Below are 14,909 nucleotides of genomic sequence, written 5' to 3' on the forward strand. Positions count from 1 at the left end.
TAAATCCTACTGCTTCTCCCCTGTTTTATTGCTTTTTCCTACTTAGTCGATTAGAAGCTGGTCAGATTCTTTCAGATAAGCGTGCTCGATACTCACTACTAAAATAATATCATTGTGGTTAATTAAATAATCATGCGAAAGCCTGGGAGAGAAGACAAAGGATTTGTCTCCTAATTATGCATAGAGATTTATGAATGATGCCTGTTATCTCCACAAAAAGAATTAATCCTGTTTCACTGAGACCGTGTAAATATGACCCTTCCCATGATGCCCATGAATGATGCCCATCTCTGGAATATGTGTGACGCACATGTGTTGCTATGCAGATCTGCCTCTTCAGCATAAACTTGAGGGAAGGGGGATGAAAAATGAAACTCGAGTTTAAAGTCTAAAAGCTTTCCTCTAACCTTTTTTTTTTTTTTTTTTTTTTTCAAATCTAACTGTATTGTTTCTTCTGTGTTTCTAGGGAGAATCTGGCCCAACAGGTGCCATGGGTGCAACTGGCCCTTTAGTGAGTGTCACATGCATCGGAGTTTACTTACGGAAGTGGCTGTAATATTGCACACATAATTGCTAATGTAATACATACGGGATGTTTGAGACCTACAACTGATGTCCTGAAGTTAAACTTTTTCTTAGTACAGTTAAAGGTTTTTTTTTATTATTATTTATTTATTTATTTATTACAATTAAAAAACATAATAAATGAAAAAGCTGAACAGATATTTGAATGTAGGTTTTGTGATTGGTTACCAACTCATGGAAATTTCCAGTGATTGAATGCTCTTTTTTTATTACCCCGATGCCTCATATGGAGTAATTTCCATATGGCAAGAGTCAGATCAGCTTGCTTTGAGATAGAACTGAACTGATGCAGATCAGAAACACATTAGATGGAAAATCACTGACAGAGGGTTTTGAAGGTAGTGCTGAGGATAAGCATGCATGGCACGAAGAGCACAGAAGAGTTTTGCACAGCATATTTTTCATTCAGGTGTTGTTTTGAACAGCTGTTATAGTAGCAAGCGTTATAACATGGCAAAATCCACTTTCAGCAGTAATGTAAATGCAATGCCTGCATGATAGCACATGACATCTCTCTGCAAGACACTGTTCTGTGTCATGCAAAATGTAATATTCTTGAAGTGCCACTTAGTTGTGAATGAGAAACAGTAAATGAGACTGAGTTGTTGACCCTGGTGAGTATATGCATAATTTATTTTACTGTGTTTGCAGCTGGTAATACTATTGGAACAAATTACAGTTATTTAATTTCCAGTAGACACGTCTGTGAGGTTGCAAGGACTTAGGTTAACTGCTGTTTTATTCCTGCTATCTAACAATATGCACCTGCAGAAAGAAAAAAAGGTAGCTTGATTCTGTAACCATGAGCTGTTCTTTTCATATGTCAACTAGTCAAACTCTGATTAAAAGCCATTAGAGAAGACTTCATTACTAAGCAGAAATACAGCATTAAACTTCTCTGAAGCAAAGGAAAAGTCCAGGATGTTTGGAGAAAAAAAAAGAGAAAAGAAAAATGTAAAAAGAAAAATGAGGAGTCCATCCCCCATGGGAGGTGGGGACGAAGACAGAAGTGAACTATATTTTCCACTTGTGATTATTTTGCAATGAGTAGTGTACTTTTCTGTATTTTCTTCCAGGGACCTAGAGGAATGCCAGGAGAAAGAGGTCGAATTGGACCACAGGGTGCCCCTGTACGTAGAGTCTTGCTTCCATCTCCTTGTAATTCTCCCCTTCCTTTACTTAAATTTAAAAACTTGAGCTTGAAAATGTTTATTCACATGACTATTAGTCACTTCCATGTGTGTTCTGCTCTAGCTTAAGGCCTTAAGAAAGTCCTGTGAGATGAAATATTTACTCTAAAATAAATAATAATAAAAAAACAGTAAATGGAAAAATGCTAGCAGCACAGTAATTCCTTAGAACTGCCCATGAAGAGAAGCACCCCGAAAGAATTTTTTTTCTGTAATCCAAAAAGGTCTTAGCTTTTGTTTTATTTTCTCTAAAACTACTCTGGTAAGGCTGTTTTAGCCCCAGATTGCCAGTCGGAAAAAAAATATATTTTGATTTGTCTTTTGTCTGTTTAAGATGACTTTGTAAAAGTCTCCTTTTCAACTCTAGGGTGGACGTGGCCAGCATGGTATGCCCGGGAAGCCAGGGCCCATGGTAAGTGTCGTACTCATTTGTATTTTTTCCACCTTATATTTACTCTTTGCCTTTAGATATTGTCGAAAGAAGCATGAACAACTGTTGCCAGTTGCTATTAAGTGCAGCTTGGATAGTGTGAATGATTCCTGGTACCGGCATTGAATTGCTTAATATAACTTTAATGCTATCTTCTGAGAAATGTTACTGTCTGTAATTTACTTCATCTAAAGGTTTGAATTTGCAGGAGAAGTAGCCTGGAACATCCTCCCTGGAGAGAGAATGTTTTGCTGCTTTTATGTAGTGGGATCCATGCTGTAGGGAGACAAGTATCTTAAAGATAGACATTGTAGTAGAAGCAGCAAGAAGAAATGCTGCTCATTGGTATCAGAACTTGCTACCTGGCACTCATCAGTTATAAAATGTATAAAAGATAATGTTTTAATTATATAGAGTCACAGAGTGAGCTGACAAAACAGAAGCCTATGCACAAATAATGTGCTGTGTTCAGTCCTACAGTCCAGTCCCAGTGCACGTTGACAATATGTCTTTAAATCAAGTCACATGAGCAAATGTATTAGGAAGCCATATGTGCTAAGCGTATGTTTCCTGAGTCAAAGCTTATGAGGATTTTGTAATATCCATGAGGCAGACTTCCACCTTAAAAACGTGCTATTCTGTTTGCTTTTTCTGAAAGTGCTACTTCTGGGATACAGCTGACGAAGTTTTTGCCTGATGACATGAACTGCTTTTGCTTTGTGATATTCAGCTTAAAGGAAAAGACAAGCAAAATGCACAGCCCTGCCCACAATTAGAATTTCATTTTGTGTTCCTGCTTTTTGTTTTGTCCTGAGAAATATTCGTTTTCCCATGTCTTCTTTAACAAATGGGCTATTTTGTTGCAAACTTCATTAAGAAGCAATTAACCATAGCAGAAGCATAAGACATAAGTGTAAGCTTGTAAAAGCTGCAAATCTCAATTATTTAGTGTAGCATGAAAAGAAGAGTAACCGCAGCTATTACAGGAAACCAAAACAGTGAAAAGGTTTTTTTCAGCATTGAAAATGATGTCTAAAGCCAAACAAAAAAACTCTAGTATTTTGAAGTTTGTAATTTTTATTTTCATAAAACACAAGCTCAGCTTCATTGGACCTGATGGTTGCTTGGCTAACGTTTTTGGCATATAGTGTCACAAGGGAGATACTGATACTTAGTGCACATGTTTCTCATTGGAGGAACTGTTATTCAAATGCATGATTATTTGGCTTAGCACAAAGTGGTATATCCCAGTTCTGGAATTCTCCTTGAACAAGAGAGAGATTTGGCAAACTTACATTTGTGATCCAATAAACTGGACCATAGATTTTTTTTAAGAATACACTTAGTGAGCTTTTACATCAGTGCTGTCAAAATCCATTGCAAGGTCATGGCAGAAACGTTGTCTTTAATTAATACTCACTGGGACAGACTGTTCTTATTAGGTTTGTCAGCAGAACTTCATTACATAAACATTCTTTCTCAGTATGCATCATATTTTACAAAAAATCAGGAAAAGATAAAGAGGAATCATCTGGGATATGGAGTTGTAGTGAATACTTACAACCACTGTGTGCCGCCTTCTAGAGAGATTATAATACAGCAGGAAAGGTCTCCTATGTTCAGCTCGGGGGCTGTAACATTTTAATGTTAACATATGAAAACAATTTAAAACTTTACTCCAAGCTCCATAATTGGAGGTCTTCTTGCTTAAGAAAACAGGGTCAAACCAGACAGGCATATGGAAGTGTTCATTCTGCTGCATGGTGAGCCAAAATCCAACCTGTGCTCTGATTCCTTTCACAGAGGTATCTCTGAACAAGCATCCAAGCAGGGAACAGTTCCTGCTGTACATGACTTTATCCATACCGCCTTGAAAGATGAAACAAAATCTCCATTTTAAAGCTTGAAAAAGGAATTTGGTGGTGAATCTGAAAATCCCAGCGGGGTAGAGGAGTAGGAAGCAGGGACAGTGATATAGTCTTTACTCATATTTTCATTTTTATATTGTTCACCTTCAAAAATCTTGTCTAGTAACCTGTTTCAATGCAGAATTAACTTCAATTTCACTTTTTTGTAGGTTTATATTGTAAGTTTAAAAGAACCAAAAATCTCCTATCTTACCTTCTATGGAACAAGTAGTGATTGTTTAACACGTGTCTATTCATTACCTTGCCACAGTAACATGAATATGAGGAAATAAGGTATTTATTAAAACCTAAAATGAAAAAACAATTACTTTAATAGCTCTATCCCTTGAAATTTGAGCATTAATAGATTAATCAAGAGCTATAACTTTTCCAGTCAGTAAATACACTGTTAAAACACCACACCTAAACTCTGTAAAGCATATATGTATTACTTGAAAGAATGATAGTTACAGAATTACTTGGGTTTTTTTTGTTGTTATAGAAAAAAATAGGTTTTGTGAGTAAAATTCAATTTAGTCATAGAATGAGGCTTACCCAGTGATTAGATTCTAATTCTGTAATCCAAACTGTAGAATTACAGGTTTGTGCTTTTGTATTTTGTAGGGCCCGCTTGGCATAACTGGTTCTCCAGGTTTTCCGGGTGCTCCTGGTGTAAAGGTAAAAGATCAAACAAAGGTTTTAGTATGTCTAACACAACAGAATTAAAATGCACATCCTACACGGCACAGAGTTCAGGTTGACGTGTGTAAGATCCCTGAGAGCTGCTGAAATCAATCTTACTTAAGACCTTGAGAGAGAACCTGTAAATCAGAAGCCAAATGAAATAATAAAAATTGATTGTAACGATTTCTTTTTTTCTTTTTTTCTTTTTTTTTTTTTTTCGTAAAGAGATGGTTTTAGGATAACTGTCATGTTGCGGTCAAAAAAATGTATCCAGTACATTAAAAGAATTGTAAGAATTGCATTCTGCAAGTTGAATTACAGGAACTAGTCTTAATACTTGTTAATGCAGAAATTTATATGGAAGCAGCATCTTCCAGTGACCATTTTCAGCCTAATGCACTTTTTCTGATGACTTGACTGATGAGAAGGTTGCCTGAACCACAACAGAGCTTGCACCACTGCTCATCATAGCATTGCAAATGATGATTAAAACCTTTTGTGCCTCTGTGACTGGGCTGAAAAGAAGAAACTTATATTAGCTGTAGTGTGGTTGATGTTTGTTTTTTCCTTGTTGCCTTTCACAAAACAACTCTTATTTTTTTTCTAGCCTTGAGAATATATTTGCAAATAAGACTGAAAAGACAATTCATACAGTTGCCTTATACTTCTTTCCCCCCTCGCTCCATCACCAAGTTACTCCTCTTTCTTACTTTATGCTCCTAAAAATGATAAGAAAAATTATACAAGAAGAAACTGTTTTTCCATTCCAGTTAGCCAAGTTCAACAGATGTTTTGTTTTATTGTGAAGCTGGCAGCATTTACAAGATAATTATCTGGAAACAAGCCTCAATAAGAGTATTAACACCATTTATATAGCTAGATGATAATCCTTTTGATGCATGTGATAAACTGTTTCGGTATTACTAAACAGTGCTAAATATCTAAATAAATATTTGGATATGTTGTCAAGGCAAAATGAAGAAAGGCTTTTTGAAAAAGAAAAGTTACATTAAGAAGTTACATCATCAGATGACGTAGTTGAAATAGCTACTTTGAACTCATAAAAGCTAAGCACACTACAAATGGAGGATGTGGGCTTCAGTTCTGAAGACACAATATTAATTATCAATTCCAATTCCAAATATAAAGGTAAAATGCAAAGGAGATACCAGAGGGAATTGTTTTATTCCCCCTGCCAATCATACCGGGCTTTTCTGGAAGTGAACATCTGTCTGGCCTATCTTGCTTATGACCAGTGCATCCTGTAACAATCAGATTAGTGTGTCAAATTATTTGTCTTTTTTTTCAATCTTTAATACAGTGCTGCAGCAGTGAGTTGTCCCACACCATGCAAAAATACTCCAAATGTCTTACTATTTCTACATTTCAAGCCTCAACTGTTAAGGAAACTGAAAAAAGTGCTGTCAAATTACCAATCCATACTGGGATTTTATATGGAGGTGTCAAATTTACAGAAAGTAGGATCACAATAACCTAATAGTGTGATTTTTTGCTACCTGAATATATAATATAATATAATATAATTACATAATATATATAATTATGAATATGAATATTATATATAATATTCAAGTAGCAAGAATCACATCATTAGGTTATTTTGATATATATTTGATATATATTTGAGTATATAATATTCAAATAGTTATCATGCTGCTGTTCTGCAGAAACTTTCTATGATCATATATAAACTGAGGAAAAATTCTACTTGTAGTATTACGGTTGTATAGAAACAGTAGAGGCAGAATTGGATAAGTAAAAATATATTTTAAGAATCTTAAACTATTTCAAAGCCAGAATTATCTTTCTCTTACAAACTCATTATTCCTCCTTAGTTAATTGAAATGCAGCTTTTTAAAGCAAAGTTGTTTTCTTTTGTGAAATCTTAGGGTGAAGCAGGTCCAACGGGTCCTCGTGGTCCTGAAGGTCCTCAAGGACAAAGAGGTGAAACGGGGCCACAAGGCCCAGCTGGATCACAAGGGCTTCCTGTAAGTACATTAAAGTTTGGTTCCTCAGTGCTAAACTTGTGTTTTGTTTGTTCAATACCCCGCTTGATATACAGAGAGTTTTGCCCAGATGGCTTTTTCCCCCCTAAAAAAAGATATCGTTCATATTTTTCTACTTATTTTGTTGCTAATAACTTCCATTGTTCAGTTAATTTGGAAAAACAAAAGTTACACAGCCTGATGTTCTCTGACGCCTACAAGTACTTTAAAAGCTTGAATGTATTAAAAGTCACATGAACTTATACTTTGTTATTTAGATCTGTATTTGTACAGGTAGATCTTATAGCGCCATATTGTTGAATACCCTTGAGTAATCTGAGTAATCTGCGCTTAAATAAGATCAAATGATTGTCTTATTCTGTTTTTGTTATTGATACCCAGCTCATAAAAATTCACTTTAGTGATTGATACATTATTTTTAGGGGACTGAAGGGACAGATGGATCCCCAGGCGCTAAGGGCCCAACAGTAAGTAATCAAATCATCTCTTGAAGAAGGTTTGTAAGTGGATTTATTCTATTTGCTTTGTAAATTGTTTTTTTTTTCTCTCTCTCTTAACTGTGCTGATATTTCTGTTTGTAGGGATCTCCAGGAACTGGAGGCCCTCCTGGTTTATTAGGTCCACCTGGTTCCCCAGGACCACAAGGCAGTACTGGTCCACCTGGTATTCGAGGCCAGCCGGTAATAATGTCTTTTTCTCAGTGATATTTTTCAGTTCTGTCACTCAATAAAATAAAACAGTGATTACATGTGTGTACACTGTTGTACATTGGACAAAAACTAGTTATCTTCTGAAATTAGGTCTCACTTAAGTTTCTGTTTCTTTGATGTTATGATGTTTAGGGGAAAGACAGACAGTACCTTCTAAAACAGGAAACTTTTTTAAATCAAGAATAATGTAAACTAGTTGAATGTTCTATGCAGAATTTTACTTTTATGGGTGTTTACTCATTTATTTGTTTTTAGGGAGATCCTGGTGTTCCAGGTTTCAAGGGAGAAGCAGGCCCCAAAGGTGAACCTGTAAGTCTCTACATGCTTTGTAAAATCAAAAGGAATCACAAAATTATGTATGAATGATTTAGATAGGTTGTTAGAATTTTCAAGACCTATCTAATGCTCTTTCTCATGATTGCTTATGTTTATCAAGTAATTGTTGTAGAAGACAAACCACAGCCCATTTGCCTAGGTAGTCCTGAAAATGGAAGATGTTGCAAACCACTAGTGTAGGACTTGCAGGATTGGGAGACAGAGAAACCAGTTCTACTGGTCAGTATCTACTGACATTTCTAAAGCACTGCGAGAATGATTTTATTCTGATTTCATCTGTAGAGAAATGTATATCATATATTTCTGAACATTTAAGAGCAAACAGGTGTAAGTTGATCATAATGAAAAAAATTTTTGAATAAAATATATTGAATACATTTTATACTTACCCATGTATATGTATTCATTGTGTTTTTACTCATGTTAAGACAATATGAACATTTAAAAATACAGTGATGATCTATATTAATATAGAAAATATATTTAATTATATAAATCAAATATGTTTAAATTTTTCAAAAAATATTAGGTGGTATTAAAACCTGTTTAGCTCATGTCTGTAAGAAGTTATTTGGCAAGATAGTTAATTCTATGCATAACATGAACTTTAGAATAAAAAGGATTATGCAGAGTTATAGTCAGTTCAGCTTTTTCTTTTGGTTTTGTTTTTTTTTTATCATTTCCTTCTTGCTAGCTTAGTCATTACATAATAGTTGATAGAACTATGCAATGAAGTCATGGTTTCTTTACCTCTGACTGGGTCTCACTTCTTTGAGAATTTCTATAAGAATTTACCGAATTTTGAGTCCTTTGTTTCCTGTGCAAATGAGATAGATGTAATTAAAAAATATTCTGTCTGAGCAAATAGATGCTTACAAGAAGCACAGCAGAGCTGAGCTTCAGAACTACAGTTTACTCCTATAATACATCTTACTGAAAGAAGAGCTTATAAATACTGGAAAGGGGAAAAGCGACCCCTGACTAACTGCATCTTATAACAGATTCAAAACATAGCTATAAACTATTTTTCTCTTTTCTGGGAGAAAAAGGTTGATGATATTTAGAAGGCAATCTGTTTCAGTATGCTTGACAAACAGTGAACTTAACAACGAATTTTTATACAAATTTTGTTTTCACTAGGGCCCACAAGGGCCCCAGGGTTCCATTGGCCCTATGGGTGAAGAGGGGAAAAGAGGTCCTCGAGGTGATCCAGGGTCAGTAGGTCCCCCAGGTCCAGTTGGAGAGAGGGTAAGTAATTCAGAAGATCGGTATATCTTGTTACATAGGGATTGCCAGGCTGAAAAGCCTCTCATCTGGGCTAAGCTTGAGTGTTCTTACAGCTTGGTATTAAGTGGAGTCAAACTTTTTTTTTTCCTAATAGTAGTAAATTTATATATCTACCTTTTAATGTATTAGATTAGTAATTTTTAAATGCTGTACTCTTACATTTTTTTGAAAATGATGCTGTGGTGATCAGTATGTAAAAATGTAGCATGATGCTTTTTGCATCCTGAATAGTTCTGATTACTGTTTTGGGGGAAAAGGAGTTCTGTGATACTGTACATTATTTTGACACTGAAAATTTTCATTACTGTATTCAGTGCACACATAACATAGAGAAAAATTGAAGACCTGAGGTATAAATGAATACATATTTTTGCTTAACCCACATACAAATGGTACTCGTCTTTTTGGTGAGGCTATTCATATGAAAGAGCTGTTCAGCATGCCTGAATAAAACATGTAGATATTTTTACCATTCCAAAAAAACAAGTTTGAGGTACTGATGTAAGGATTTTGTAAGAAAATAAACCAGGCCCAAATAAAGTAAAGAAAAAAGCCTTTTATTTGCAAGGTCATGTAAAAATCAATATAATAATCTTGTTCACATTACTTCTGACAGGGTGCTCCCGGTAATCGTGGTTTTCCAGGTTCTGATGGCTTGCCTGGACCAAAGGTAAATAAAGTGTTCAGTCTCTCATCATTATTTTTGAAATTCTCACGCATGCAGATATATGGAAAGAAACTATTCTATTCAAAGCATATGCTTTTAAGCAAGTAGGCGGATCCGCTGAATTCCTAGAAGTAGAGTAAAGGAGCTGGCAAATGCCAGAAAGGCATCTCAGTGTTTTGAAACCAAATGTTTTGGTGAAAAAAATAAATCCTGTAATGTTCATCTCTTTTTGTAGGTCTCCAAGTTGATGGTATCTCATATTCAGATGTGAGCAGATTGGAGACATTGACCTGTCACTATTAGTATATTGCTGAATACGTTGCTCTATAGTGTTTGGTATAGTTTTTCTAGGCTTATCCACTGAACTGATGGCCACATCTGTCTCTGGCTTTTCCAGAGCAGCAACTCAGAGATGTATTTGGCTAGCACTTCTGACTATTCTTAAATCTTCATAAGAATACAAGGATTCCGCCATTGTTTTATGGAAGAGACCACATTAATAAATAGAGTTTCTGACACTTTGGATGTCTGTTTGCAAAAATATGGCTTGAATACAAGATATTTTATTTAAATTTTTCTAACTGTAGATGTTCTACCTATTACCTAATATCACACTGGTATCTTTCTAGGGTGCTCAAGGCGAGCGTGGTCCTGCAGGTTCTTCTGGTCCTAAAGGCGGGCAGGGGGACCCCGGGCGTCCCGGTGAGCCTGGCCTCCCAGGTGCAAGGGTAAGGAACTAACAGCAACACATTCTAAACTGTGGCGTTTTCTACTTTCAGGAGGCAGCAAAGAGCTTCACAGAATTAAGAAGCTGTTGTAAAAGTACAGACTTCTTCCCTCATTCTTTTGATTCGCCTTTGTGCTTTGAAGTGAGGTGTGATTAGTAACTTTGTTCAGTGGGACCGCTTAAAGACTAAGAGCCAAAATATCTGACTCTTTTCCCATGATGTCAAAAGAAGGAAAAATACTCGTGGTTAGACTGGCAATTGAAGGATTTCTGTTTCTAAAGCACATAGTTGTCACAGAAAACATTACTTGAGGGTCAGGCCCTTATTAAATTGATGATTGATAACCATATAGTTGAGTGCTGCAAGTTGTAGAAAATATTTTCAGGAAAAGTATTTGAGAATTTGGAACGTCACAAAAGGAGAGAAAGGGTTTAGCAAGATCGAAATGTGATACAGATCACTGGGTAACAGGAGTAGAAGTAAAGAAGGTGATCCTGTGAGACACCGATGAGATGTGTAAAAGCAATAAAAGGGTGTATAGGAAAAAAGATCAAAGACAGTAAGGCATGAGAAGCTGTAAGTAATTTAACAGTAGGATGAGGACCTTAGATGCAGCAAAGAAAATGTTGTGGAATGTTGTATAAACTAATAAAATTATTGAGCATACTTCAGGGTTTATTTGCTTTTTCTCTCCCTCTAGAATTCTATGTACAACTTTGCACTAACGTTATTCCCATTTTTAGGGTTTGACAGGAAATCCGGGTGTTCAAGGCCCCGAAGGAAAACTCGGCCCCTTGGTGAGTGACATAACAACCGGTTCTTTCAGTTAATGCCACAATAATTTCAAAGTCTCAAATGATTGATATTACACCTGAGTTTTCTTCATTTTTAGAAGTTCACCTTTTCCTGTAGGTGTTAACTCTTCTAAAGTGTTAACTTTAGAAGTTCCAACTTCTAAATTATTCTAAATAACATTCTTTTGGTTTTATCTCTTATCTGCCAATTATTTAGCAGCTTCTGCAGGAGTATTAAATCTTTGAGAACTAAATATCTTTTCTAACTATCTCTTTTTGGAATCAATAAACTATTTGTACATAATGGTTCTATGATAATAATTGCATAATACTTGGTCAGTTCCAGCACTCTGCCTGCAGCTCCATAAAGCACCCTGCTTTAAAGACATATTTTACAGATAAAACCAAAACAACTACATGTATAATAATGAGTGCTTTAACTATAATTTACTAGATTCACTGACTTTAAAGTGAAAAATCATAGCTTTAAATGCCCATTTTAATTGGCCCATTTTAAAATGCTTTAAAATGCCCATTTTAAGTAGAATTAAGGAATTTTATTAGATGTTGGAAAGCCATTTATCTTCAGTGCTGGCCTTTTTCATCTGATACTGCTGAGAAACAGTGCAGGTTCAATTACTATGCTCTGAGACATTTATTCCATAGGTTAATGTTATTTGAAGGCAACTATTTTGCAAAATAATCCACTTGTTCGGATCCACTATCCATCTGATAGTGCTGGCTAGGCTCTAATATCACTGGGAATTATATTCCAGGTGTAAATGAGCTTATACAAATAAACAGTGTTTTTAATTTGGTGTGGAAAATGCTGTATTTCTGCAGGGTGCCCCAGGAGAAGATGGACGCCCAGGTCCAGCAGGTTCAATAGGAATCAGAGGTCAACCAGGCAGCATGGGCCTTCCTGGACCGAAGGGCAGCAGTGTAAGTGTGCCACCTTGTACCCAGCATTTGCTAGTATTAGCATATGTTTTAATGGATGAAAATAGTAGTTAAAAGTGATTATTTTCCTTTCTTCAAATTAGGGCGATCCAGGAAAACCTGGAGAAGCAGGAAATGCGGGTGTTCCAGGACAGCGAGTGAGTGTGACTTACAGTTTTCAGTGACTAAGGAAAATGATATATTTCTACTGTACATGCTCACTATACAAGACTTCTCCTTTGTCCTTTTAATTTAGGGAGCCCCTGGTAAAGATGGTGAAGTTGGTCCTTCTGGTCCTGTTGGCCCATCAGTAAGTAACCTAGGCCTGTTTGCCTGCTTGCCTTTCCATCTGTTGATTAATCTTTCTGCCTTTCATTTTATCTGTCTTCATGCCAGTTGTTGATTCCTAAATAAATAAATAGTTTTCCTAGAAAAATGGTGAGGCTTTGGGTTGAAACATATATTCCATATGTGTTTCCATCCATATATGAGATTCCAATTTCTTTTACTTTACTGACCTTTAAAAAAAATAAAAAAATGCAAGATGCAAAATTTTCTTTCAGTGTATTTTCCTAGTTTCCTTAATTTCAATAGAATGGAATGTTTTACCCCTCATCACAAAATTTGTTCTATCCTTTTAAAGAAATAAGGAGATAACCTATGTCTTACTACATCTTTTACATAGTGTATATGTTGACACATATATACAATAAACAAATATATAATTGAAAATATCATTCAGAGAGAAGAAAAAATACAACTTTCTTTTGTATAGGGACTGGCAGGAGAAAGAGGAGAACAAGGCCCTCCAGGTCCTACAGGGTTTCAGGTATGCATACTCTTTTTGTTTTTAAGAGGAAGAAAAACAGATATGTCTTTGTCAACTTAGAGAAATTCAATAGAGTGATGCTTAACAAAATGAAAAATTAAGTACTTAGGCAATAGTGCTCAGAATAGTTAGTAATATAAAACAAATGATGATGCTTAGTTCTAATCATAAATGTGTGTTCAGCTGAACTGAATTGGTCTTAAGTACCAATCTGCAACCCTTGAAAAACTTGTGTTGTTTTTTAGTTCTGAAGTGGAGATTTTCCAAATCTATTTACTCCAAAAATAGAGCATATAGATTATTTTGATAAGGAAAAAGTAATGAAGACTAGTAGTAGTAGCAGTAATAAAATTAGTCTGTTTATGGAGGACTTAAACACTTGTAGGACATATGTGTATCAACAGTAAAAGTACATAAGGACTGTCATTTCTTTTTAGAGAAGAAAGAAACAGATGCTATATTCATGTAACTATTTTGCTTGGGGATCACTGAGGACATAATCTTGTTTACTGTGTATAATACTGCAAGTGTCTTAATTAAATCCGAATTTACATAACATTTTGTCACGTTACTGAGCAGTTTGTTTATTTTTTTACAGGGCTTGCCTGGGCCACCAGGCCCTCCTGGTGAGGGAGGAAAACCGGGTGATCAGGTAATTTCTTAATGAGAATTCAGTCTATAGAGGACTTTTGCCACTCTTTGTAGCTTAATTTCCCACTGTTTCAAAGTGTGCACTGATGTAGCCTGCAAATTGCGAATACTGCTTTTGGGTAAAATAATTACTAGAATCGAGACATTGCTTTGGTTTGATTGGACATGCTCTCTTGTCATGAACAGATACTACTCCCAACTAGCCATCTACATTCACAATACACTGAAAACTATGAAAAAATTTATCTCTGATTTTCATAACTATAATGATTCCATTCTAATAGTAACTTCTCTTCTGCACAGGGTGTTCCTGGTGATCCTGGCGCTGTTGGCCCTTTGGGACCTAGGGTATGTATCTTTCTTCATAATTAAACATTCATAGCAGTGCTTTGAGGTTGAAGTTTGTATATGTACTATATATCGTATAGCTGATACTATACAGACTCAAACACCTCCAATGAATATTTTGTCCTTTTTGACTGTGGTTTGAGCTCTTCAGATGATACACAGATTGGAACACTACTTGGTTTACAGCCTGTGAAAATGACACTGTTATCATCTTGGTTGAGTGATAAACTGTATTATGCAACTTTAAGGATAAAAACATTTAAAAAGCATAAAACTAAATATGTTATAATTATATGTTCTGCAGGGAGAACGTGGCAATCCAGGAGAAAGGGGAGAGCCAGGTGCATCAGGAATTCAGGGTGAAAAGGGTATGGCTGGAGGTCATGGTCCAGATGGTCCAAAGGTAAGCTGGATGATTTATGTTGCCGTGGTGGTGTTGGGTATAATTGTGCTCATTTGGAAGAACATAAGAGAGAGATCTCTGATATGAAAACATGGTTATCTTTTAATGAAAGCTATCTTATTTAGATTAGTGTTCTAGGAAGAGAATTTTCATGTAGTATTGAACGTGTTATTCTGGTGTGACAGTATGAATGCAATGCAAAGCAATAAAATGTTGAGAAATTGGATTTTGTTTTAATTTATATAGATCTAAGTTCTAAAACACTTTTGTGTTTCGCAGTAGAACATAGCAAAGCCATTCTAAACTGCAGAAAACTAACTAGCACTGGCCCTGTTTTAAGAACCCTGTTACTGTATATGTAGAGAATAATCATGGTTGAGTGCGTAAAAGAAAA

At 35.6% G+C, this 14,909-nt stretch overlaps 1 protein-coding gene across 1 annotated transcript in view; it reads left to right on the forward strand.

The window, feature by feature from the left end:
* Nucleotides 1–14,909, forward strand: part of COL5A2 (collagen type V alpha 2 chain) — a 92,798-nt gene that overhangs the window by 61,982 nt on the left and 15,907 nt on the right. The window contains exons 15-33 of the mRNA XM_088526976.1: nt 467–511; nt 1,662–1,715; nt 2,143–2,187; nt 4,737–4,790; nt 6,707–6,805; nt 7,246–7,290; nt 7,405–7,503; nt 7,789–7,842; nt 9,010–9,117; nt 9,773–9,826; nt 10,453–10,551; nt 11,295–11,348; nt 12,189–12,287; nt 12,389–12,442; nt 12,541–12,594; nt 13,060–13,113; nt 13,712–13,765; nt 14,068–14,112; nt 14,417–14,515. Coding sequence (XP_088383102.1) covers nt 467–511; nt 1,662–1,715; nt 2,143–2,187; nt 4,737–4,790; nt 6,707–6,805; nt 7,246–7,290; nt 7,405–7,503; nt 7,789–7,842; nt 9,010–9,117; nt 9,773–9,826; nt 10,453–10,551; nt 11,295–11,348; nt 12,189–12,287; nt 12,389–12,442; nt 12,541–12,594; nt 13,060–13,113; nt 13,712–13,765; nt 14,068–14,112; nt 14,417–14,515 — 1,269 coding nt within the window. The remainder of the gene's footprint in view (nt 1–466; nt 512–1,661; nt 1,716–2,142; nt 2,188–4,736; nt 4,791–6,706; nt 6,806–7,245; nt 7,291–7,404; nt 7,504–7,788; nt 7,843–9,009; nt 9,118–9,772; nt 9,827–10,452; nt 10,552–11,294; nt 11,349–12,188; nt 12,288–12,388; nt 12,443–12,540; nt 12,595–13,059; nt 13,114–13,711; nt 13,766–14,067; nt 14,113–14,416; nt 14,516–14,909) is intronic.

This window comes from Tinamus guttatus, unplaced genomic scaffold, assembly GCF_059628265.1.
Source record: "Tinamus guttatus ecotype Peru unplaced genomic scaffold, ASM5962826v1 Tinamus_guttatus_pri_ptg000260l, whole genome shotgun sequence".
Lineage (NCBI taxonomy): Eukaryota > Metazoa > Chordata > Aves > Tinamiformes > Tinamidae > Tinamus > Tinamus guttatus.